At 44.1% G+C, this 27,607-nt stretch overlaps 1 protein-coding gene and 1 pseudogene across 1 annotated transcript; one reads left to right on the forward strand and one right to left on the reverse strand.

Annotated features, from left to right (window-relative positions):
* The first annotated feature begins 400 nt into the window (after positions 1-400).
* Positions 401-27,607, forward strand: LOC126094629 (uncharacterized). Its single transcript, XM_049909112.1, has 4 exons — positions 401-473; positions 5,620-5,966; positions 22,746-24,143; positions 27,357-27,607. Exons 1-3 carry the CDS (start codon positions 417-419, stop codon positions 23,269-23,271), a joined length of 930 nt encoding a protein of 309 aa, XP_049765069.1. The 5' UTR covers positions 401-416; the 3' UTR covers positions 23,272-24,143; positions 27,357-27,607.
* Positions 7,569-7,686, reverse strand: LOC126095943 (5S ribosomal RNA; annotated as a pseudogene).

A 27,607-nucleotide genomic window follows, 5' to 3' on the forward strand; every position in this document is an offset into this window, starting at 1 on the left:
TAGGATGCCACACCGTTACAATAACAAAGACATCGTCCAACTTAACGCAGGGAGTAGGTTTGTGAAGGCCTGGAGAGCTAGATAATAACCTAGGCGCAGAAAGCCACATTGGCGATCGAAAGGCTTCGCTAAGGACAGAATGGAGGCCCTTCAAAAGAGAACCGGGATGGCCGATCTCGCTATCACTCTTATTCCGATGCGTCGTCTGATGGTAACACGTTATCAACAGGCGAGATACTTCAAAAAGTTTCTGCCATTTTGTTTTCTCTTTTATCTTCTACGAACGAGCGGATTTCGGTGATCTTCGACTCAGTTCGTTGTCGTACGACTGATAGTACTATCTGAGGAGGAACGACCTATAAAACCGTACCCAAGGTGGGGTTCTTATCCTCTGCTTCGATACTTCGCGATACGTGATGCTGAGTCCTTCAAAGACCGCTGCTGCTAAGTATCGGAAGTTGTGGAGAATTTGCGTAAGTAATTTTTTTGCCTTTTAGTATCTCATTACGTCGATGCTTCAGGATCATGTCAGTTTTCGATTTTAAAAGTTTTGCAGGAACAAATTACTTACCGTAATAGGTTCGTCGCAAGAAGTTCCTCATGATACTCTTGTCATCAGTTTCGATGGTTCTCTTTCATTCTTTTGCATGTAAATGAAAAACAAAAAAGCAAAAATTACCTGGCATCTGTCAGCTGGAACAACGTCCATTCGGATGAACAATCTTCCAGCCAGTGCGAAATGTCTCAGATACTAAATTAATTAGCCAAGCTACTGTCAAATGACAAAAGCTGTATCTATTTTTGTCCTTCTAAGTGAATTGCTGCAATCGCACGGTACCTTGAATGCTGAAAATACTTTTCTGAGGCACTCCTCCATGGAATGACGTCGAACTCTTCTCCTATTCTCATATTTCCCTTTCTTTCAGAACGTTTTCAAAATTTGCCTTGGCCTCTCTCCCTCTGTCTAAAAAGAAAGTTAATTTCAGAAAGAATGATAGAAATTTATAAAAAAGTGTTACATATGGGCTGTGGCGCAGTTTGTTTCCCGACGGCGGACAACGTCTGTTGATGAGGTGGGGTGAGCTCACACACATATTGACCTGAGTTAGCCTCTTGGGCTAGTTTATTATTGCAATGATATTGTCGCTATGAGCAAGATGTTATATTTAAGATACTCCGGATATTCGTTTTACTGACGTCGATCAAACGAATGACTCACTGTGGTACGTGTTATCATTTTTACGCAGAAATTTTACGGCGCTCATCATCAGATAGTCTCATCACAAAATGGCGGACGCGTGACCTCAAAATACTATTGTCTAACTCATCACGTAATTTGTATAGTCCCTTTTCGATCTTTTTATTTTCATTCGTTGTGTATTAGGTGGGAAATATGCACTTTGCTTATTTTCATTTGCTTTCTGAATGGGAAAAAAATTAGCATTCTCTCAGTCGTATAGCATTTAAATTACTGTAAGTATATTGTTATACATTTGGTGTTCCTCTTTCGGATGCAACGACGAACAAATTTTGTGTTTCGAAACACGCTAAGGCGGTACATATAGTTACCAGTGCAAGAAGCACGATTCTTTTAAATCCTGTCCGATACTCTGGAATGTTTGTCCTTGGGCTCATTTATACTGCACGCTAATCTTGGAGGAAATTGTTGCCATTGAAAGCTGAATGGTAAGTTAGCTGAATTGATTGGAAGTAATGGTATGATTGCTTACAAGCGTTTTCCGTTTCCAGTTAATATTTCCTCTTCTAGGACATCTTTCCCTAACTTAGTTCATCATTGCATCAATGGATGAAAACATTTTTTGCCCATTAAAGCCCATTAAGTAATATTCTGTGTTAGCTGAACTGTTTGTTGTGTGCATTCCAGTCAACAATGACAAAAGTTTTCTCTAAATGGATAAATGCTTTAAACACAGGTTTAACCTTTCTTTTAAGATACGCCGTAGGGCCAGTACTGTCTTGGGTGTTCGTATATTTCTCCGGGATTCAAAGTTATCTTCCCTAAACTCGACTTCTACTACTTTTCCAGTATTCTGTAAATATATTTACGACGATAAGTGAAATATCCAGAGGAGGGAACGAAACGAGTTGAGAACGGATGCAATGTTTTTCAATGTTTTTTAAATGATCACAATATCAGGTTAAATTTACAAATAACCGCAGTATGGGCCCACATATCAGCACGACTTTCCACCCCGTCTGGCCTGGGGCATGCACTGATCCGGTTGGGAAGAGAATCATAAAGCAGTTGTATACTCTCTGGAGGCAAGATTGGCGACAACTGTTGAAACAGGTCTTTGATATCCTGGACCACTGTCTTAGGAAAGAGCTAGCGTCCGAAGAAAGTGAGCTGCGAAACAGTCTGCGAGTACCATGGAATCAGTGCAGAGGTTACCAACAACAAGGATGCCAGGAACCGCCGTCGGTGGTGGAAGACCGCAAATGCAGCGGAGTTTAGTCAATGTATCGGACGATGGGACGTGGGACAGGATATTTCGGATGTTTTGATTCCAATACTCCTGGTTTCTTTTCTTTATTAAAAACTGCACTTCAACCGGGAGCCTCTCGAACGCAGTTGAAATTATCCATTGAAGGGTGGCGCTTGTGCCGTTGAAGAGCCCTGCATTGTTCCCTGGCTACCACGGCAGCAGCCGTCGTTGGGATCAGCCGGAGGAGTCTGGCTTTGTTGAGTGTATCAGCACCGAAACATTTAGACACGAAACACAAGCTCGGAATGATTCAAGGATGTAGAAGTCGACTGTGCCCTTCCAAAGGAAACATCCCGGCATTTGGCGGAAGCGCTATTGGGAAATCACGGAAAATGTCAATATGGACGGTCCTACGCAGATTCGAAGCGACGTCCTCCGAAACGCGGGCGCAGTGTGCTAACCACTGCGCCACCTCGTCGGTTTGTCGTCCGAGATGGACCCACACATGTTCTATTGTGGACAGATCTGTCGATCTCTCTGACCACAGAATTAACACCCCGCAGACAGTTGATAAAGACATGTGCCGCCTGTGGTCGAGCACTGTGCTCTTGAAAAACGTCACCGCCGTACTATCACTACAGAGGAGACACATGAGTCACTACCAACTGTAGCCTGAAGTCATACGCGGTGTCTCACGCCGGAACTTGCGCAACTGAGCGTCCCAAAAGCAGTGGAAGAATGGGATCCTGCTCAGGTCGCCGCCACACCCGCCAACGATGGTCATTCGGGGTAGTGAAGAAACACGATTCAACGCTGAATTCATCAGCAATTCATGCTTCCCTGTCGCGGCACCACGCCAAACACAGCCGCCTGTGTCGTGGTGTTAACTACAGCCTACACATGGGGAGGTTATTGTGCGTTGGAGGGAGTCCATTACTGGTTCGCAGATGACAAGCGCAAATGTGGGTGGGTGGACAATACGGTGAACCTTCATTGTGGTGGCCAGACTTGGTCTGCCGGAACCTTGAGGACGAGTATACCTGTCGTCACATTTCCATACTGTCCAACATCGGGCCATTGTCACATCCGAAAGCCCCATAAATCTGGATATTGCATGATTCGACTAGCCAGGACCCAAAATGATGCTTCTTTGAAACTCTGTCAGGTGCTGATAAGGCTGTCTCACACGAGTACGCGGAATCTCCGTGTCCTTGACAGCGAACTCGCGACATCTGACGCTGTTCACCACCCCCGCCCCCTACCTACGCTACCAGTCCCCGGAACAAACACTAAACAGGACCAAGATTAATGCACTCTGGCGGGCGTTCTACCTGTCGCAGGAATTGCAACTCCGATCACTTACGTCCCCGCCAGTGATATGTGCTTATGCAAAGTTACAGTGGCATCGTATACTTTCCTCGCGGTGCTTCTGTTTTTTTTTTTTTTTTTTTTTTTTTTTTGTCAGGCTGTGTAATTCATGTTAGAATTCTGCTAGCATTACTAACTAAAGTGATAGTTCAATTATAGCTCACATCTGTCAGCAATTTCCTTCTTTGTAATCGGATTTATTACATTTTTTAAACTATGAGTGTGTTTCTGCTGCCTCATACAACTTCAGCTGGAGGATCTGTGTGATGGGTGGATCTCCCGAGGATTTTGGTAATGTCTAGGTGATGTCGTCTACTCCTGGGGTGTTTTTCGACTGATATCGTTCACTGCAATACAGATTCTTCTTGTAGTATCATTCTCGTAACTCACCTTCATCTCCTTCCTCATCTTTGCCTGTAATGTTGCCTTTCTTTCCCTTCTACATATTAGTTCCTTATTCAAGCTTACCTTCATTGCTTAGTAGCGGTTAACTGTCAGAGCTCGTGATATTCATACAGCTGAATCTCTTTTGTAGAAAGGGCGTCTTTAATTTTCCTATAGGCGACATTTGTCTATGATCCAGTTATGCATATTTCACAATCCTTGCTTTTCTCGTTTATCCATTGCTGCATTGCCATTTTGCATTTCCTGTCAGTCTCATTTCTAAACTTCTGTAGTTGCTGTTCCCTGCTTTAGTTTCCGCATCTTCACATTTTTTCCTTTCGTCAGTTATTTTCAATATTTCGTGCGTTATCCACGGGTTTGTGCTGTGATTTGTGGGTTTTGCCAATTTGATTCCCAGCTGCCTTCAGTGTCTCATCTCTCGTTTTCTACTGTGCTCATGACCACCGTTTCAGCCAATAGTTGCCTAACGCTCTCTTTGAAACCTCAATCTCCTCTGTTACTTTCAGCTTAGCCAGATACCGTCTCCTTAATTACCTGCAGTTTTACAGTTTCTTCAGTTTTAATACGCAGTTCATAACCATTTAGTTATGGCCAGAGTACGCAGAGGTATATGTAATATTTTGTAGATGTAATACTTTAGACCATTATACAGATATAAATCAGAATTTAAAAAAAAATTAATTATATTATGTACTGGGTGATCAAAAAGTCAGTATAAATTTGAAAACTTAATAAACCACGGAATAATGTAGATAGAGAGGTGTAAATTGACACACATGCTTGGAATGACATGGGGTTTTTTTAGAACAAAAAAAAAACCACCTCATATTGCTAGACACGTGAAAGATCCACATTCGTCATGCTTGGCCTCCCAGGTCCCCAGACCTCAGTCTGTGCAGTTATTGGCTTTGGGGTTACCTGAAGTCGCAAGTGTATCGTGATCGACCGACGTCTCTAGGGATGCAGAAAGACAACATCCGACGCCAATGTCTCACCATAACTCCGGACATGCTTTACAGTGCTGTTCACAACATTATTCCTCAACTACAGCTATTGTTGAGGAATGATGGTGGAGATATTGAGCATTTCCTGTAAAGAAGATAATGTTTGCTTTGTCTTTCTTTGTTATGCTAATTATTGCTATTCTGATCAGATGAAGGGCCATCTGTCGGACTTTTTTGAACGTTTGTATTTTTTTTTTTGTTCTAATAAAACCCCGTGTCATCCCAAGCATGTGTGTCAATTTGTACCTCTCTATCTACATTGTTCCGTGATTTAGTCAGTTTTCAAATTTATAATGAGTTTTTGATCACCCGGTATATTCCACTGTTATTGGGGAATTTGTAGACCATGCATCCCATGAAAATCACTGTATTTCTCTGACACTATTTGTTCACAGAACAAAACAAAGATGATCGGAAAGCTAGCCGTACTGTCTCTGTGCGTGCCGGCTTGCACGGCAGCGGAGATGGCGTGCGAGTCGTACCCTTCGGCGGACTACCAGGACGTGGGGCAGCAGTGCTCCGGGACGGCGGTGACTGAGGTGCCATGGTTGCTGCCCAGCGAGCTCCAGCTGCTGCTCCTCACCAACACGGCAGTCTCGGCTCTGGACAGCTCCAGCTTCCGGGGCCGCACCCTGCCCAAGGTGACGACCCTGAAGGTGACCGGGGGCGCGCTGACCAGCGTCGGCGCGCACGCCTTCTGCGCCCTGCCGGTGCTCACCCTACTCGACTTGTCACGCAACCAGTGAGTACTTCCGCCCGTGAGCACTTCCGTCACTGCACAGTTTGCTTGACTTCCGTGAATCCACTCCCCGTACTCCTCAAACGTGGTAAAAGCCTTCGGTTTCCAACCTGCCATATTTGTTGAAATAGTTTTAAAAATTTTCTTTCTAACCTTACTTAACCAGAAAGTAACGAAGAGTTCAGGTCGTGACAGTTTTGTTCAGTAGCTAAACGTAATGCTGTTGAACACGTCCACGAGACTCAGAGGGCCATAGACACGGGCTCCCAGGTAGATGCAGTGTTTCTTGACTTCCGCAAGGCGTTCGATACAGTTCCCCCCAGTCGTTTAATGAACAAAGTAAGAGCATGTGGACTATCAGACCAATTGTGTGATTGGATTGAAGAGCTCCTACATAACAGAACGCAGCGTTCCTAGATAACAGAACGCAGCATGTCATTCTCAATGGAGAGAAGTCTTCTGAAGTAAGAGTGATTTCAGGTGTGCCGCAGGGGAGCGTCGCAGAACCGTTGCTATTCACAATATACATAAATGACCTTCTGCAAAACGTCGGAAGTTCACTGAGGCTTTTTGCAGATGATGCTGTGGTATATCGAGAGGTTGTAACAATGGAAAATTGTACTGAAATGAAGGAGGATCTGCAGCGAATTGACGCATGGTGCAATGCCAATTGAATCTCAATGTAGACAAGTGTAACGTGCTGCGAATACATAGAAAGATAGATCCCTTATCATTTAGCTACAAAATAGCAGGTCAGCAACTGGAAGAAGTTAATTCCATAAATTATCTGGGAGTACGCATTAGGAGTGATTTAAAATGGAATGATCATATAATGTTGATCGTCGATAAAGCAGATGCCAGACTGAGATTCATTGGAAGAATCCTAAGGAAATGCAATCCGAAAGCAAAGGAAGTAGGTTACAGTACGCTTGTTCGCCCACTGCTTGAATACTGCTCAGCAGTGTGGGATCTGTACCAGATAGGGTTGATAGAAGAGATAGAGAAGATCCAACGGTGAGCAGCGCGCTTCGCTACAGGATCATTTAGTAATCTCGAAAGCTTTACGGAGATGATAGATAAACTCCAGTGGAAGACTCTGCAGAAGAGACGCTCAGTAGCTCGGTACGGGCTTTTGTTGAAGTTTCGAGAACATACCTTCACCGAAGAGTCAAGCAGTATATTGCTCCCTCCTACGTATATCTCACGAAGAGACTATGATGATAAAATCGGAGAGATTAGAGCCCACACAGAAGCATACCGACAATCCTTCTTTCCACGAACAATACGAAACTGGAATAGAAGGGAGAACCGATAGAGCTACTCAAGGTAGCCTCCGCTACACACCGTCAGGTGGATGTAGATGTAGATGTAGATGTAATGAGGTGAGAAAGTAAAAAAAAAGCACTCCGTCTTCAGGCCACAAGTGGCCCATCGGGACCATCCGACCGCCGTGTCATCCTCACAGATGAGGATGCGGATAGGAGGGGCGTGTGGTCAGCACACCGCTCTCCCGGTCGTTATGATGATTTTCTTTGACCGGAGCCGCCACTATTCGGTCGAGTAGCTCCTCAGTTGGCATCACGAGGCTAAGTGCACCCCGAAAAATGGCAACAGCACATGGCGACCCGGATGGTCACCCATCCAAGTGCCGACCACTCGCGACAGCGCTTAACTTCGGTGATCTGACGGGAACCGGTGTATCCACTGCGGCAAGGCCGTTGCCTGAGAAAGTAATTACATTAAATACCCGACATCACTGACACAAATAATTGTGCACAACGATACTGTAATACGTGCAACCAAGGTTTTACAGATATTCACTACTGCAGTATCTGTAGCCGACAGAACCGATGTCACCAAAATCGTTGCTAGTGCGTTGACGCACTTAGGTCCTTGCAGAGTAACGGCTGATTTAAAAATGAGGGAACTAATTTATTCTGCTTATTTCCGATCACTTCTGACTTGGAGTAGAAATATTCTGAAAATTCGACCAGTACAGTTTTTTAAGAAAACTTCTCTTAAGTTCGCTGAACTTTGATACTTTTCCACAGCATTTATCCCTCACTTACTATCTTCTATCTTTTTACTCGAAATATATTTATAAAGCGGTTGCAGCGCAAAGACTTTAAACAGTATTTACAAAAAAACTTATAGCATTGACAACAATTGGGATGGAAATCAAACACATGGATTGGATTCGATAACTGACGACAAAATGTGCAATACTTCGCTTGAAATACAAACACGATCAGCTTCTTCATCACACTTTGATTCGTTACTCAAATTGTAAAACAAAATCACTGTTCACTTATGGTGAAAAATGATACATTTCAGTAAATGAATCGAGTTTAAGAAGAAATTGAAAGATTTTAAATTGTCCAGCTTCTTCTAGATGATTAAGTATTACACTCAAATGGATTACAAAGATCGTATGAAATGCCTTAATATTCTTCTAAATTTTAGATGTAACTAATCCGTACAATAATTTTTAGGATACAATATGTCACTTTTTAAGTTATGCTATAGTGTAGTGCATAAACGAGGTAAAAGCCCTTGTACTGTCCAGACTTTCCTCTCAGTGCAATTTACTCGCGAATGCATGCCAGTCTAACACTCAAAAACTGTTGCATGTTGTATTTGCTATAAACTGCATTAATAATTAACTTTTAGTAAAAGCAATAAACGTTCGGGCTTACTTACACTAAAACAAACATAGAAAAGTTGGCAAGAAACATATTACTTTGAAGAATCTGCTACTTCCATAGATATAGAATAGCCTGATATTTATGTCGATATGAAGACTTTAACATTTATCATAGCAGAATAATTTCCTACATGCTCTTGAGAATTTAGGTATCCACACAACATACTTTGTAACTTCTCATGCAGGTAACAGAAGTCCTCTATCCTTGAATGTCAATAAAAAGACAAATTCAAGAAACAGTGCGTTATGGAATAGATTTTTATTTTTATAGAAACAAAGAACATACGGAAAATACATGGTGAGGTTAAGTGGCAATTCACGTCTAACAGATTCTTAGTGATAACGAAAAATATCATTAAGCAGTAAATGTGTGGGGAGGAGACAATTAATTCAATCTTACCCTGTTTGCGTAATATTTTTGCTGCTTACTTTTGCTGAATTAGTGAGTGAGTTCGTTATTTATTGTATCTGCATTGTCTCTGGAGTTAATTTTCAAGAAGGCAAAGACAAAACTACTCAAAACGGACTAACATTTCGATACTCAACCCAGGACAGTACGAAAGACTTTTGTGTTCTACGCATCCCGAAGTGAGCTTCCTCTTCCGTTTGTAAATTTATTCACCGTTTAACACTGTCGTCCATTTAGAGTCGATGGGATTTCACACGTAGTCATGACACCTGAGAAGTTAAGTTGAGAACCTATATTACAGGGATGCAAATACCAAGGGAGGTAACTTAGCTTATAGTGGAAAGAAACTCCCAGTTGCCACATACTGATATGTACAACCACCAAACTGATGCAAGAAGTCAGACTCGAAAACTACAGACGATCTTCGCCATCTTTATGAAATTGTTTTCTTCCCCAAGTCGGATATTAAACTAAATTAGTCCAGTAAGTACGAAACTAAAGAAGTTACCTCTCCTCTCTACTTGTGTATTGAAATCAACAGAAATTTGATTTGAAAATCTAAAGAGTTACCAAATATTATATTAATTTATATTCCAAGAGGTGCTATTTTGTGCAGTAATGACATTCCTGAAAAATGCGATTTTTTACAATTTTCAAGTTGTCTGTAAAACTGAATACACCTGGCAGCATGCATTATAGAGGGTGAATCACGAGGTTTTCCCCCTATTGCTGGAAGTTGTGCTTAGGTTATTTGGGACAAAAAATGTAGATACAGTACTGTGATCAGATCCATAATTAAGGAGCTACAACAGGGTTCCGAAACTTGCCAAGGTGTATGGATCGGTACGCTTGTGTTCGCAGGACACACGATCAGTCAGGTAGACAAGTGCAGCGAGTGGTACGTTTCCATAACAACCACGTTGTTGATACTGCAGTCATTGTTTACTGTTATTGTCTCCTGTGTACAGTAAACTTTGCGATCCCGTACAAGTTTTCATCACAGGAGTATGGTGAGATTGCGTACATTTTGGGCTTCTGTGATGGTAATGCGGAAGCTGCTGTAGCCGAATATCGCCATCGGTATACCAATCGTAGGATTCCGAGTACCAAAACATTTAGTGGAACATATCGAACATTGCCAGAAGTTGGTACTCTTCCCAGTATTCGTATTCACTCTGAAAGACATCGTGACGTTCAAGAAGAGGAAAACATTCTTAATTCGGTAGAGCGTAGTCCTCGTCCAAGTACAAGACGCCTAGCTGCACGACTGAACGTTTCACAATCTGAGCTATGTAGTATTCTTCATGATAATTGACTGTATCCTTTTCATGTGCAGAAAGTTCACCATTTAGAGCCACGTGATTGTGCCAAACGTTTGCACTTTCGTAACTGGTTAAATGGAAATCGGCAGCTCTGTCGCTTCCTAATGTTCAGTGATGAAGCAACATTTACAAGAGATAGCATCGACAACATGCATAACATGCATGTGTGGGCAGACGAGAATCCCCATGCCTCGGTAGTATCTCAGTTTCAACGCAGATACAGTGTCAGTGTCTCGTGTGGTGTTGTTTGTGACCAATTACTCGGACCGTTTATTCTCCCGGCAAAGGTCAGATGCACGGTAACTTTTTACAAGAAGACTTATCGCAGCTTCTTGAAGATGTTCTTCTGGAAACAAGATGCGACATGTACGTTCAACATGACGGGACACTTGCACACTTCCACCATGTAGTAACAGCCTATCTTAATGAGCAATTCCCACACCGATGGATAGGTCGCGGGGGCCCTGTCAACTGACCTGCCAGATCCCCAGATCTGGGGGTGGATGGCAGACCTCGTCTACGAAGTGAAGGTGGAAACACGAGAAGAATTGATACAACCCATTTTCGATGCCGCAGCGTCAATAAGGAACGAGCATGTGAAATTACGAAATGCTGCTATGGGTTCAAATGGCTCTGAGCACTATGGGACTTAACTGCTACGGTCATCAGTCCCCTAGAACTTAGAACTACTTAAACCTAACTAACCTAAGGACAGCACACAACACCCAGCCATCACGAGGCAGAGAAAATCCTTGACCCCGCCGGGAATCGAACCCGGGAACCCGGGCGTGGGAAGCGAGAACGCTATCGCACGACCACGAGATGCGGGCGAAATGCTGCTCTCGCGGCTCACTCCCGTGCGAGTCTTTCCTTCAGATCCAGGGAGGAAATTTTGAACATTTGCTTTTAATCCACTCTGAATGCAAGAGACTGCTACAAATTGTTTAAATTAATTATTATGTGCATTTTTATAGTGAAATCCTACAATAAAAGCTTCTTCTGTCATTTTCCTGAGTTTTTCAGTTACTGCAGCTCCTTAATTACGGATCTGATCCCATTACTTGATTTACATTTTTTGTTCCAAATAACCTAAGGAATACCCTCCAGAAACCTGGGGAAAACCTCGTGACTCACCCTGTATACTATATCGGTGAAATATACACCTGAAGCCCACTGTCAGTCAGAAATGACGTAAAGTAAGATTTCTTGTGGCGCTTTTGACGTTTTCTCGTTAAATCTTGCCACCCGGAAACTAGCTGCTACTCGTATACACCTCATGCAAGACGTGTAGATGATGATTCAGAACCAATGATTTTGGGACTGTTGTACGTTCCCAATCACGAGCAGTGAAGGAAGTCTTACCATTTTGTGAATCACTTACATTATTCAACATCTAATGAAGTAAATGTACACATTATATACATGCACATATCTGTCAGTTTGCGTGTATGTGTGTATGTTCGTGTGTGAATGGGAAAACCGAATGTAATGTCGTTTCTTTACATTCAATTCCAACAAATAATTAGTGATTCAAATAATTAATTAGTGATGTAAACACGTTCATTACCAAAACTCTTTTGCATCTAATGTGCAAAGTTTAATGCCAGATCGAAAAAAATCAATTGGTTTTTGAGCAAAGTACCTGGAGATGGCATTTTGGACATCATACACATTTTCACATTATTTTGCCTCTTACCAAATGTTGTAGCGATCGGAATAAATGGAAACCCGATAGCGCAATATCGGGCTAGTACGGTGGGTGAAGTAATAGCTACCAGGTAATTTTCTCGTGGGTTCGTCTTGCGCAGTGAGGTCTTGCATTACGGTGTTGCAGAATAACGTCTTTTTTTTTATAGCCACGTCAGTTCAGAGTAAAAACTCAAGTTTTCGAAGATTATCTCCATCGCCTTCGTCAGGAGCAACTGACTGTCAAAATGTTGCTGTGGTGTCCTTACGTAGCCCATAGACAGCTTCTGGTTGGTCGGTAATTACGTAATACTATCGCACGTGGTGTGAACGTCTGCGCTGGCGGCGTCACAGCCCCAGTAGTATCTTAAACATTGCGACGAATATCTCTGCCTCCTCTTTGCATCGCGAGCTCGCTTCCATGCACCGCTAAGATTACGTCCGCTGTCACGGTTGAAGTTGTTTTGCACATTGTCATTCCTGCCACCTTCATAATTACAGAATCCCTGTATGTAGGAGCCTGGGACAAAGCTTTTGTTTCGTCGAACCGTATCTTCTGTTTGTTTGTGGGGCTGTGCTCGGCAACTGCAGATTTCTTCACTTCTCGAGTTTTAATACGCCGTCGATGTTCTGCACAGCGGCCGGAAACGGTGCGGGTGGATTGACCGACGTAACTGGTTCTGCATTCAACAGGGATGTTATAAACCCCATGGATCCTGCATCAGCGCGGGCTCTGGAACAAAGAGTCCATTGTTCTAGGATGCCAAGCTCACTGATAACTTGAGATCCCCCCTCCCACTAACCTATGGCGAGGCCAGCGAACCACTGGGCCGGCTCTGGAACAGGTAACGAGGTCACACCTCCTCTGGCCCGACAGGGAACAGGGTGCCCCTGTCCTCCACCGGTTTGTTTACTATTGGCGGTAATTTTCCTCAAACGCCCTCCTCGTCCTTTTATAACTAGAGCCTCGTCATTTTGTTCCATTCTCCGTTGTGAGAGGAAGCAGAGCTTTGCAACATACTAGGTAGTTGTAAATACTACCATAATTACTGATGTAAAATAGTTTGCGATTAACATATGTGACTGAGAAACCATAAAAAAATGACACCACGACATTTACTGTAAGCATCTTAACCTCCCGTTGCTATTTTCTATAATTTTTACCGATTTTCTCTGAACTCCCACACCTCCGTTCTAAGACTGAAAGCGATATTTTAATCTTTTAATCATTATTTCTGAGGATCTTTTTTATTTCAAAATATACTGATAGAAGCACAGTATGATATTTTAAGAAATACGCCCGTATCCCAACTAAAAAAATCCCGCGAAGCTACAGAGTAATTGTGATGCCACTATTATAAACCTGTGCTTCAATACAACTTCCTCTCCCACAACCATAGGAGAGGAATGCACTTTCGTTTAAAAACGCAATCCAAGAACTGCTGCCTGACTGTATAGGACTCGGTGCCCAACATTCTGCCGTCCAGCCGCCCCTGCTTCCCTTGTGACCTGTCTCAAAGCGGTTTCGGGCGCCGCTTCGCACCGTAGCCTTCGTGCTGCTGGTAATCGGCCCAGCTTCTAGTGGTACAATCAGGTGGTGATTGTAAATAGTCTTCACGGGTGTGCCGCCGGATGACGTTGTGCAAATCCCACAATATTTCCTCGGAGCAACTGTCCGACATCATCAGGTGGTTGAACGTCGCTGGTCGCTAGGTACGACAGACAAGATCCGCATGTTTTTTTTTTTTCTTTATTGGAATTTTTATCACCTTACACAAGGCGGGCTGTCAGCAGCTGAGTACGCCGCTCTTCAGCCTCGAGAGTTACAATAAGTAAGAAATACAGGGGACACAGAGAAAACAATCAAAAATGGTGGGCAAAACAATGTAGACACCAAAAAACAACAACACGGAGCCGTTCACGCCTGACGAGAAAACAGCACTGACACTAGTGGACACGGCGCACAAAACAGGGATGATGGCGATGGTACACGTGAACAGTGGCGGCGTTTCGGCGAACAAACACTAAACACAAACGAAGGCACACACACGAGACTCTGATGGCGATGACCTCCAGCGCGCGAATGTTCACTGAATGTGTGCGATTCCGGGGACCTGCGAAGAGAGAAGGAGGAGGAAGAGAGTGGGAGAGGGAGAGGGGAGAGCAGAGATGCCATGGGCAGGGGAGAGTGGGGGAGGGAGAAAGGGGTGAGGGGAAGCCCGGGGGAAGAGGGGTGGAGGACGGGGAATGGGGGAAAAAGGAAAGAGAAGGGAGGGAGGGTGCCTAAAGGAAAGGAAACAGGGAGTGGGGGGAGGATCAAAGTTGATAGGAGGGGTAAATGGAAGGGAGGAGGACATCATCAGGGAGAGGGAGCTGGCGGAAGCCACCTCGGGAGAGGGTAAGGAGGGTGGAGAGATGGAGACCGGGTGGTACGTGGGAATACAGGCGCGGCAGCGGGCGGGGGTGGGAGAGGAGCGGGGAGACGAGCGGGTGAGGAGGATCGAGTTTGCGGGAGGTGTACAGGATCCGTATCCTTTCAAGGAAGAGGAGAAGGTGGGGGAAGGTGATGAGATCGTAGAGGATCCGCGTGGGGGAGGGGAGACGGATGCGATAGGCGAGGCGGAGAGCATGGCGTTCAAGGATTTGGAGGGATTTGTAAAAGGTAGGGGGGGGGGGGGCGGAGATCCAAGCCGGATGGGCATAACAAAGGAAAGATCCGCATGTCGACTCCGCTGTGTATAGAGCACGCGCGTGAAGATTGCGCAGGCGCGGGAACCACGCATGCGCAAAAATTTGCAGATAGATGGCGCCAGACTCAAACGCCCTCTGCCGGGAAACGCAGAGCGGCCGTTCTGCGCGTGCGCTGACGCTGTGTTTACTAACATCCTGCCAAAGTTATGACGAGTCCGTTATCGAAAGCTCTTTGCTTTCTCGTCGCGATTTAACAGTAGCCAATGCAAGGTTCCAGGCTGTACTCACCTGAAATCCCGCATCCCTGTTGATAAGGTTATCAGTTGTACGGATATGTATTGCTTCCTTAATGACGCAGTCCCAGAAAGAGGGTGCTGGGGATAAAACTTCCGTCTTTTCGTAAATCATGTGATGTCCTGTGTTCAGACAGTGTTCTGCAATTGCCGACTTCTCCGGTTGGCGTAGGTGTGTATGACGCTGATGTTCATCGCAGCATTCTTGTACTGTGCGACATGTCTGACCTATATATGCCGCCCCACACTGACAAGTAATCTTGTACACACCACGTTTCCTAAGACCGAGATCATCCTTAACCCAACCTAACAGGTTCCTCAATTTTGCAGATGGTCGGAAAACACATTTGATGTCATATCTCTCGAGGACTCTTCCGATTCTTGACGACATGGCACCAAAGCTCGGCAAGAAGGCCAAGGTGGTGGGTGTTGTGTCTAGACAAGACAGTCTAGACACAAGGCGAGGAAACCGAAAGGGCAGGCGTCAACTCACGCCGACTGGCGTGAAGTCTGGAACAGGATACGTAATGAATGCTATAAAGAAAAGTATGTAGCTGCTGGAATACTTAACTTTTTAATCCATCATTTGTATACAGCATTCTTGATGATACAAGTGAGACTCTCTATAGAAATGGTTAATGGCGCCTTGCTAGGTCGTAGCCATGGACTTAGCTGAGGGCTATTCTAACTGTCTCTCGGCAAATGAGAGAAAGGCTTCGTCAGTGTAGTCGCTAGCAAAGTCGTCGTACAACTGGGGCGAGTCCTAGTACGTCTCTCTAGACCTGCCGTGTGGTGGCGCTCGGTCTGCAATTACTGACAGTGGCGACACGCGGGTCCGACATGTAGTAATGGACCGCGGCCGATTTACAGCTACCACCTAGCAAGTGTGGTGTCTGGCGGTGACACCACAGTGGGTTTCTTCGTATCTTCATTCTGCTCCATAGATTGAACTCGCTTGGGCCTGAATGCATTACGTATCTGTTTCTCAGAATAACCGTTTTGACGGAAGACTGTCTTCAAATGTTGCATCTCACTCGGCAGGCTTTCAGAGTCAGATACCACACGCGTACGTAATGCACTACCACATTGTGCTCGATGATGGCAGCTTGTGGCCTGCAAATATAGATCTGTATGCGTTGGCTTGCGGTATGCGCTGTGTCCCAAGGTTCCATCTGCTTTCCTTCGTACCAAAACATCAAGAAAAGGTAAAGTGCCTTATTTTTCCACTTCCATAGTGAAGTTAATATTCGGATGGAGCGAATTTAAATATTGAAGAAGCGTAGGTAGAGCATCCAGTCCGTGTGGTCACACCACAAACACATCGTCAAAAACCGCAGAAAACAAGAGGCTTTGAGAGTGGCTCACTGTACTGCTTTATCTTCAAAGTCCTCCATAAAATAATTGGCCACCACAGGAGAAAATGGGCTCCCCATGGCGACACCGTCCACTTGTTCAAAATATTGGTCTTGAAATAAGAAGTATGTTGAAGTAAGCACATGGAGAGGATCAGATTTTCTGTAAAACATGTCTGAGTGGCGGTTTTCGTCAGACCAAGCGTATGCCTGTAACTTACGGTGCTGCGGTTGGCGTAAATTTGAGTTTAACGCCAAAACCCAACATCATCCCTCTATATGCTATGACTTTCGTTCGAGCTACAAAATGAAAGCTTTCATCACATCCACAATTAAAATGCTTTCAAACGACGTATGTAAATGACAATAGTTATGATTTCTTATTTGGTAATAATAATAATTATTGTAATATTACAGGTACGTTATTAATGTAATAATTTTAAAGCCATTCCAAAGAAGTCTCACCCTCTTCTCGATTCGCGCTCCTCTAACCTCGTGTTCACTTGAATCGTCTGTAGAATGGGAATATACAGGGGTATGTTACAGCTGACAGTAAGTAAGATAATACTAGTTTCTGTTCATACCAGATAGTAGGTAAATAAGAAGAGTTGAAAACAATGTACAGTGTTTCTTACAGTAATGAGGTCATGAGATTTGACAACAGGAAACTATAATAACAACAACGTGGAATATAGCTTATCTTTATCTGTAGCAGTCCTTGTTTTTCTGTCTTGCTATTAGATGTGGCCGACATTCTCGCAAACTGTATCGCAGTTGCAGCAGAGCTTCGAGCAGTGCAGGTATATTTTTCAGTAGTTTCAGGAGTAGGCAAGACACCCACTTCTGTATTTTCATGCGATGTAGGTCAGAGTAACATTGGGTGCTGGTGACTGAAGCATAGTGGTTCCAACCAGCCGCCAGGCGATCCTTTAGCATCGTCAAAACCCAGTACTCGGGAGTCTCATTTTTGCCCAGTCAGTGCTGTATCTTGTGGTCTACTCGGAGAATATGCTGACAAGCAGTATCCTCAGTTTCTTGCAGGGAAGCGATGTTGGTAGTTGTTCTGTTGCCAGTCTGATGCATCTTCTGTATCTGAGGTAGTTCAGAGACTTTTTCGGTTACATGACCATGCAGCTTGATCAGGAATCCTTTGGCACTCTCTACTATGGTCTCCCTTTGCACATTAGAATCCTTAAATGTTTGTGTTTTGGGTTGGCAGGAGAGCCAACACCGTGATTATTAGAGGAAGCCTAAAGGCACGCGTTTTAGCTCACGCAGGCTGGCGTGAGGTCTGGAACAGGACAAAGAAATTAGAATTTAGAAAAACGGACGTAGCTGGTGGAATACTTAACTTTAATCTATAAATGGTGAACGTCGCTCTTGACTGTACATTATTCGCAATATCAATAGTAACTGAACATGGCGCCTTGTTAGGTCGTAGCAAATGACGTAGCTGAAGGCTATGCTAACTATCGTCTCGGCAAATGAGAGCGTATTTTGTCAGTGAACCATCGCTAGCAAAGTCGGTTGTACAACTGGGGCGAGTGCTAGGAAGTCTCTCTAGACCTGCCGTGTGGCGGCGCTCGGTCTGCAATCACTGATCGTGGCGACACGCGGGTCCGACGTATACTAACGGACCGCGGCCGATTTAAAGGCTACCACCTAGCAAGTGTGGTGTCTGGCGGTGACACCACAGTTTGCATGTCACCGCCTCTGACTGCATGCGAGAACAGGGTATTCTCGCGAACAGGGTGACGAATTCCCTGAGAAGAGTGAACCTGACGTGAGATTTTCCTTCTCCTTGGCTTCACCATTACTACAAGACTTTGATTGGGGCCTGTTAGAATGATGAGAAGGTCCTCGTTTCCCCCCAAAACTATGACGATTGAATGTGGTGGAGGCGGGTGGGGGTGGGGGTGTGAGCGGCTGAATATATGGCGGTGTTGATAATCAGGTTGTTAGCAGCTTCCGCTGCTTGCTTGGAAGCTGTGCCTGATTTGGCCAATTTGTACATTAACACGTGTTCTTCGAATCAGAGAGGAATTTTTCCAGAGTGACACTGGGTACCATCGTTTCGTTAAAGATTATTTCTCTATAGCCTCGTCCGGAGGATCTTCTCGCTCCCTCGTTCTCCTTGGTGCTGGTGCTCAAGACAACTAACAAACACTACAACAGATCTTGAACTGTATGTTGACTGAAAGAAAGGGATGCAGCTGTCTCAGATATCTGAAAATGACTGCTCACTGTGTTAAACAGTTCGACGAGATAGGCATCCTCCATCGGGAGTGGGAGATCAATGCCATCTCACAATCATCTCACTCCTCCACCACCGCAGGCATCAACTACCAACCATTCCAATAACATCGTGACAGTACTGGAGGATGAAATTCGGCAACGGAAGCGCAACAAAACGCTGCGACGAACGTCCTGAGTTGACCTGTTTCCTCACCTTTGAAATCGCTCGAAGTTCAACACGCACCACCCGTCGTACAGTTGGTCTGACGAAAAACGTCTCGCAGACCTTTTTTGTATGAAATTTAACGCTCCTTATTTTCATAAATAGTCAGCTTTGGCGAAAATTGCGGCGTTTTCTAGTTATAAGCGAAAAATAAAAAAAAAATTTTTAACTCCAAATCTTCTTTACATTTTTGACCCATTTCTGGGCCGCACTTTAGTGGGACTTTCAAAATTTAAATTCATCACCTACGAAAACATATAGAAAGCTTGTCAAAAAGACCTCTACGAAACTTGCCGCTATTTCGCCTTTCTGGGCAACATTTGACTGGACTATAGTGCATAGGATAGGAAGTAGTAGAAAAACGCACTTTAATTAAAAACATACTAAAAACTAAGCTCGAACGAGTCCACACGGCCCTCACTCGACCGTCTGGCTGGCGGTGTGTTGGTCTCCGTGTTCTGGGCGTTCACCCAGCGATCACTTTCTTAAACAAAAGTGTTTCCTCTGGAAAGATCGGAGGGGAGAAATTGCTTTAAAGCGTATTTTTTTCTTTGTGTTATAAGCGATTTTTTTTACGAGTCTACTCTAGGAGCCTTACACTGGCATTACAAATTGTTAGTGCACGGTACATTTTTGTTGCATTGCGGAATTGTTTTACTCAGTTATAGGCGTATTTGTCAATATACTGAGTTACTAATTTATCGGTGTATTTTGTTAAAAGTAATGCACTCTGGAATGGTTAAACGTTGAAAGTCAGTTTTTTTTTCTTTTACACACAACTGTTGAACTTGGGAATGGGTATTTTAAGAAAATCGGTACGATTGTGGCAAATAGCAACAGGTGGTGCGAGTGCTTACAGTAAATGTCTTGGTGTCATTCTCTTGTAGTATTTCATTCACACTCTGTAACGTCAAAGAGCCTTACCTCAGTAATTACGGTATAGCGGTCGATCAAAGAGTTTCCGCTCGAAGACCGTACACTTCAAAACTGGTATGGCTATCAGGCAAACTCGCCGTGAGCTTTTGGCAATCATCCCACTGATGCACCAGGTTGAGGACACCCGTTTGGTAAAACACAGTGTCGTGCTGCGTGAAGAAGTCCGTAACTGCCTGCTTCATGTCCTTTTCCATGAGGAATTGTCGATCCTTCAAAGAGGAGGGATGAGGACTATAGGGCCGGTGTTCGAGTGTCCCCAACTTGAGTTGGCATACCTTCTGCATAACAATATTTGCGATAGGGGGCGTGCCTTACCATGTCTTTTTGGCCCACGGGAGCGCTGCTTATTATCTGTTCCAGGACGGCGTGCGTTGAGGACGGAGACGGGTCTCATGAGTGACTATGGTATCCTAGAATAAAGGATCCTCTGTTTCCGAAAGCAGCACTGATGCACTGATGCACTGCTCACCTGTACCTTGCCATCCAAGGTCACATGGCCTCGCTCCACTGGTTTTCTCTGTCGTAGGTGATAGGGGAGTGTACAGCAGGCCCATTGATACTGTTGAACAACTGAAGCAGAGAATTGTACACCTTGCCAAAATTTGTCTAACGTTACTGAGGTCTTTGAAATAATTCATACGTTACTGTAGACACGGGTGCACTGCTGTATGCAAATGGTAAAGAAACACATGGAAGGCCTCCTTAAACACCCAAGAGTGCATAGTAACTTGTAACGTGTAACGTGCCTAGGATGTATTGCATTTCTTGTTATGGTAGGCCATGGGCTAATTTTGAACTCGACTGGATGGGCATTTAATGAACAAGTCCGCGTTTCAAATACATGGGAATTCTGTTTTGGAGAGTTGAGGTTCAAACACGTGCCCGCCCACTGTATTTTAAGTTTCTTATAGTTTCCCTCAATTACATGAGGCATGTGCTAAGATGGTTTCTTAAACATAGTCCCGATCGATTTCCTGCTCCATCCTTTCCATGCCGCGTCCGTGTTCAGTCTCTAGATACCCCGATGTTGATGGCGTATTCAGCACAAATCGTTACTTATTTAGCATGAAAATCAAAGCGCAAACTGGCAAGCCAAAGAGATGAATTACATGATCAAATTACAGGCGTAGAAAAAAGCCGTGGGAAAATACCATTGAGAAAACGGGATAGTTCCGTATGATATATTCTAAGACGTAGTTTAATTAGACCGCAGAAGGGACAGTTGCAGTTAAAAACCGTAGGCAGAGACGTAAACGAAACTTGATATACTGCCTGCAAGACACTTGGTGTAACAAATAGGAGAGCTCGGGGCGGAACGGGATACTTGGTGATTAAGAATTTCTTTAAAATAAGGGAACACAAGGAAACACTTCTTAAAGTGATAAACAAACTCATTGTAGTGTAACCTAATGTACCTTATTTTAAAATCACTTAAAACAATACATTTTGCATTTTTTACAATTTTTCAAAGAAAGTCTTGCATATTTCCCGTTCCGCCCCACCCGCGGGGCAGAATGGGGTACGGGTACTTTTTGTTATGTTATTGCATAAACGTTGAATTTGAATGACGAATATCGTATTAAACTATGTTAAAATGTTGTGTAACAGGCAATTCAGACTAAGGAATGTGTAATTTAAACAATTAAAAAGTCATTCTTCAAAATAAGAAAATATTTTAATGTCATTCTGAAAAATGTACAGTGCTTAATAACCATCAAACCACTAACCACTAGCCCTTTCGACAATAGTCACAAATCAGTATTTCCTCTTCATCTTCACTGTCTATGCCAGCACATGAATTGTGTGCCCACTCTGGCATGCGACGCAGCCCTCATTAGAAACGGAGTAGAAGTCCCCACAGTAGAGACTCGCAGCATCCTCTCTCCCTCTCTGATTCTCTCTTCTCCATCATCTTCTTCATTTTTCTTAAGGTCTCTGATGTCCTCTGTTTTGGTTTTTTTTGGTGTACAGTTTGATATTTTTGCCTTAAGTTGCATTGCACCTGACGTCTCTGTCCTGACATTGTTTATATTTGTGCACTCTCCTCCTTTCTGTAGGCCTACTTTACGTGCGACAGCATTCTGCAGTTCCTTCTTATAAGGAGAATTTGTTAATACGACGGTTTTCCCTTTTCGTCTTGTAGTCCGCGGTGTATTTTGACAGATTAGTGGGATTGGAATGACAGCCTCGGGCGATATCTGGAAAGCTGAGTTGTTCGGCGAACACAGCTGGTTGGGAGAGTCTGGCATCCATGAACATCCAGGCTGGGTTTGCTTTCTACTTGCATCAAAATATGACGGGGCAGAACGGGACACTATCCCATTCTGCCCCGCCCCGTCCCGTTCCGCCCCAAGAGCACTTTTGAAGTTAACAACTTTTATGGAGTGTAATAACTGACGTATTTAAACGTATTAAATAACTAAAGTATAACAAATGCCATGCACTTTAAGGGAATGTGTCATTATAGGGTATATAATTAACAGTTAACGGTTTACCTGGCGTTGAAATTCACCAAACGTTAGGACAACTCAAGCGGTAACGTGACGGACAACAATTCACTTAGATCTCGCACTTCGAACTAAATCAGAATGGCTGCCCTCACTTCCCTTCCATTCGGAGAAATAGTTACATGCCCATACAACCGGTTGCAGCACTGTCCAGTCTAGAAAAGAGCAATTTCCCATTATGCCCCACTATCCAGTTCTGCCCCGAGTTCCCCTACTCAAAGGAGAGAGAAAGAGGTCATAAATAACATAGAAGGTACTGTTAATCCTCTATCTTCACCTCCTATGTGAACCTGTTCAGTTATTCTTAGTAGCTACATCGTTATGCAGGCTTCAACTATGTCGACTTTGTTTTATTCGTCTTCCAAATGCTTTGAAACGTATCACCGCAAGGATCAACTAATTTTTCTTGTGTTTCTTGTTTCAGGTTGAAATTGCTGGACAGTCTGAGCGTCAGTTGCAACAAATTTTTAAGAATTGTAGTCCTGGTCGATAATACCAACCTCCAGCAGTTTCCGCGAATGGTCAGCTCTTCAGTGGAAGAACTGTACCTGGACAACTGTAACCTTGCGAGCATCGACGTTGGGATCGTCGAAAGGATGCCCTCTCTCAAGGTTCTCTCTCTGATTGGTAATCGACGTCTCCACTGCCCGTCCGTGAAAACTCAGTTTAACGTGGTTCGGCCCGATCTCCGGGTCGACTGCGAAGATTCTGCTTCGGATCTCCCTTCCCCTATCTTTCCTGATGACCATAAAGCCACTCCAGAAGAATCGCTCAACGAATCAGATACCACTGGCGGTGAAGAAAGCACTTCAGAAACATCACACAATGAATCCAATGAATCAGATTCCGCAGTCCAGAACAAGGAAAACTATGACACTGCAAATGCTGCGTCCAGTATTCTACCATCATTTGCAACCATTGCTGTTATATCTATCGTCATAATTATTTGAGTTTTACAATGCTTCACTATTTTTCCGGAAACAAAAATAATTCGAATCCCGCCGTTCCGACCAAGGTGCTCTGGAGGTTTCTCTAGATCATCAGGCTAATGCTGGACTGGATGTCCCCTGCTGACTATTCCCCACCCCACTCCCAAACTACTGTAGTACTTGAATAAAAACAGTAAATTTCTAGAACAGCCCGCAGAACTCTAAGGAGGAGGGAATAAAAGTAGAGAAAGAAAGTTGTTGCACAGTTAAATCATGGTTCTTCAGGATCTTTAAACTAGTTACAACTCTAAATTTTAATGATATTATTAATTTTTGAAACCAGTTTAAGTACTAATCCGGTAAACTATACCAAGCTACTTTTTTAAATTTTCATTTATTCTCATAAAACAGTATTCGAACCTTTTCAGGTTCCGACATGTATCTCACATGTTATCATCCAAAGATAAGCCTGAAAAGCTTTATACATTGCTACCTTCATATTCAGTGCACAGTCGCGTATTCTAGACAACCTGTAAAGGATAAGCTTATTCGTGTAGGACCCGACGGAACTAACGTTTTAAAATTAAATCAGTTATGAAAATTTATCTTTCTTATCGAGTGTATACGGAACGGACATTTTGGAAATATACCCAACACTCCTCGATGCCAATCAGAGAGAACGAAAACCATACTCTTACGAAAAAGACAAAACAAGCAGATAACCAAAAAAAGAAAGAAAGAAATTAGCAGCAGCCTGTCTTTCGAGGACTCGGCAGAGATATGTCGTGAAGTATCGAAACAAAGTGACATTCATGGAGTCAAAGCAGCAGGCCTAAGTGTATGAAGTAGGTTGATAAAATGATACCAACGCATCGACACCTTTTTCGGCAGACGTAAGTATTTTTTTTCATTTCTACGTACTAACATAGATCTGTTATTAATAAACGTTTAAAGGCAATTCTGAGTCATCATACATTGTGAATTAAATCAAGCCATTTGTAGCAAACAATTTGCTTTGTACGCTTGGGCGCGTACCCGTACATACCCAGATGCGCTACAGGCTGTTTTCTCGACTTCACAATCTACTAACCTTGTCCTATCATACTGTTAGTGAAAAGTCTGGACATTGAGGTAAAAACCGACAAGTATTTCACAGTTCGCTTCGTGTAGCTGGCCCTGTTAATTGCAACAGCAGTGCACGCCAAACTCTTGGTTTTTCTACAGACGAATAACCCTGTTCGATCATCCGCGGACGTCCGTAGCAGCACTCGCCGTCGCCCTAGCCATACACTGAAAATAGCAGTGCAAAAAGCCGTGCACACTACGAAAGATGTTAATTTTAGTGTGAACATTTTTCCCTCTTATGAACACGAAACATCCGGAGAAGAAAGAAAACGTGCATGCTACGTTTTACTCTAACAGATGTTTGATATGAGACAGTCTGATAAAATACAAAATCATTAGGTTGTGTTAGTAATAGATGAAAATGAAGAAATCAGATGTTTATTTAAAATTCTTGCTAAAAAGATGAAGAATATAGTTCGCTTCTACAGTTGGTAAGGCTTCCATTTCGCATCTAATTTCGCTCTCGTATCGTGGGCCGCTAGCATAGGCGTGACCACTGTACGCAGGAGGCGGTACTCTACGTGGGCCACGCGAGTGCTTCTTGACCGAGCAAGCTGCCGAGTCAAGTATCAAGTGACTGCCTGCTGGCCGGTATACACCGATCAGCCGAGACATTATGACCACTGCCCACCGCGACGCTGCGGTCACGTGACGCGGCAACAAAAGAGTGTAAGCGGAGCAGACATGGACGGCGGATCACCCTAGCCAACATATGGGCTTCAAAAGGGGAAACCACTGATATATCGACTTTGACTAAGTACAGAATATTATTACACAAAGTCTGTGAACGAGTATCTCGAAAATGGCGAAGCTGTTCGAATGTTCGCGTGCTACTGTCGTAAGCATCCACGGGAAAAGGTAGAAGGACAGCGAAACTACCACTAGGCGCCAAATAGCTGCACGTCGACGACTCTTCACAGAACGTGGGGTTCTGAGGCTTGTGTGCTCTGTGAAGTAGGATAGATGTCGAACGGTGGCATCTCTGCCGAAAGAGCGTATTACTGGTGCACGCACAAGTTTTTCGGGGCGCACCGTTCATCGTACAATATTGAACATGGAACCAGAATGAGATTTTCACTCTGCAGCGGTGTGTGCGCTGATATGAAACTTCCTGGCAGATTAAAACTGTATACCGGACCGAGACTCGAACTCGGGATCTTTGCCTTTCGCGGGCAAGTGCTCTACCAACTGAGCTACCCAAGCACGACTCACGCCCCGTCCTCACAGCTTTACTTCTACCAGTATATCAGCGCACACTCCGCTGCAGAGTAAAAATCTCATTCTAGAAACATCCCCCAGGCTGTGACTAAGCCATGTCTCCGCAATATCCTCTCTTTCAGGAGTGCTAGTTCTCCATGGTTCGCAGGAGAGCTTCTGTAAAGTTTGGAAGGTAGGAGACGAGATACTGGCAGAAGTAAAGCTGTGAGGACGGGGCGTGGGTCGTGCTTGGGTAGCTCAGTTGGTAGAGCACTTGCCCGCGAAAGGCAAAGGTCCCGAGTTCGAGTCTCGGTCCGGCACACAATTTTAATCTGCCATGAAGTTTCATTGAACATGGAGCTCCGCAACACGTCACCCCTACGTGTTCCCATGTTGACCCAACGAAATCGTCAGTTGAGGTTGCAGTAGGCCCGGGACCATCGGAGTTCCAACGTCGATCAATGAAAGCGTGTAGTCTTTTCGGGTGAATCACACTTCTGCTACACTAGGTCGATGCTCGTCGCCACAAACGCCGTCATCGAGGTGAATGGCAGCTCCAGGCGTCCAGCGCGCCACGGTCGCAGGCTGGTGGCAGCAGTATCGTGCTATAGGAGACTTTCTCCTGCGCTTGCATGGGACCTGTCGTAGCAATCTAAGACCAGCTGACAGCTGCGGACCACCTGCACTGCTTCATGCCTCATGCCTTCTTGACGGCGCTGTCATCTTTCAGCAGTATAATTGTCCGTGTCTCGGAGCCAGAACCGTTCTGCAGTCGTTTGAGGAGCGTTATAGTGAACTCACACAGATTTCTCGGCAACCAAATTCGCCTGGTGTAAATCCGTAAATCCTATGAAACCCATCTGGGTCGCTATCGGGCACCATCACCGCATACGCAAATCACCGGCCCGTTATTTACGCTAATCACTTGACCTGTGCGTAGACATCCCATATCTCCACAAAACTACCAAGAAACGTCGGATCCCTGATACGCAGAGTCAGTGGTGTATTTCGTTATAAAGACAGACAAAGAAACTACCAAGCAGGTGGTCATAAAGTTTTCGCTCGTTTGTGTCGTGTGAAACTGTGGTGCACTATCCAGAGAACACGTTACGAATACTTTGAATTAATTACCAAATCTACATCCCTCCAATTTAACATCTCATACTCGGAGAAACTAATGTCGTCAGCGTCTCTCTGCTGACGCCTGACTTAAACCTCTCGTGTGCTGCCATTGTTTACACTGCCTGGCACTCGTAGGTGACAAAAAAATTTCCTGCAGTTGCTGCTGGACCGGGTGACACACAGTGTCACGACGTATAGGTAATTCCAGGACGCATCTTATCATAGTCGGTACTTAGAGCCCAAGTGTTTCCGTGGCAAGATGAAGAAAGAAACAAATTTTGTAATGAGGGCTGAAACATGCGTAACCCACAATCTGGTCATTTTGCGCATTTGAGTCTTACAAAAAGAAGTAGTCAGCTTTTCTTAAACAGGTAATAGGAAACAAACAGAAAAATAGTGGAATTATGTGAATGTGCTTAAAAATTGTCAAGGACTGGACGGGGTTTCGATCTAAACGTACATCACAGCATATCACTGGGGTACTAGTGATCTTGATCGCCTTCGATGGACCCTCATTTTCGGTGTCTGCTGTTGTATTTCAGTTTCTTAGCATCTGAACTTGTGCCCTTACACTTGTCAATCACTTGTCTCTGTAAGACTGTCAAAAATTTATCACAAGGACGTTTATTTCTTCTTCAGTTAATACTACTTCTTTCTTTCAGTATCGAGGATCAATACATGATGTGGACTCACCGCTGAGCGACATACACCTCAGGATAATGGGACTCGTGTGTTACCCGAAACACGAACAACACGAATTCTTTTTGTTTCCTCGCCGCCCATGATGTACGATGAAATGAGAAGATGACGCAAAAGCTGGAAAATGACACAAGGAACTCAAGATCAATAACTTAATGAACTGAGAAACAAATACAGTACATATGACAAATAAAGTGTCTATAAATGTTGAAAA

This window comes from Schistocerca cancellata, chromosome 8 (assembly GCF_023864275.1).
Source record: "Schistocerca cancellata isolate TAMUIC-IGC-003103 chromosome 8, iqSchCanc2.1, whole genome shotgun sequence".
In the NCBI taxonomy this organism is placed as follows: Eukaryota; Metazoa; Arthropoda; class Insecta; order Orthoptera; family Acrididae; genus Schistocerca; species Schistocerca cancellata.

Bases quoted from the DNA above. Each gene is read 5' to 3' on its own strand.
- LOC126094629 (XM_049909112.1), top strand. From the start codon at position 417: ATGCTGAGTCCTTCAAAGACCGCTGCTGCTAAGTATCGGAAGTTGTGG. The intron at 474-5,619 runs GTAAGTAATTTT...ATTTGTTCACAG, and splicing joins GGAAGTTGTGGAGAATTTGC to AACAAAACAAAGATGATCGG. The intron at 5,967-22,745 runs GTGAGTACTTCC...TTCTTGTTTCAG, and splicing joins CTCGACTTGTCACGCAACCA to GTTGAAATTGCTGGACAGTC.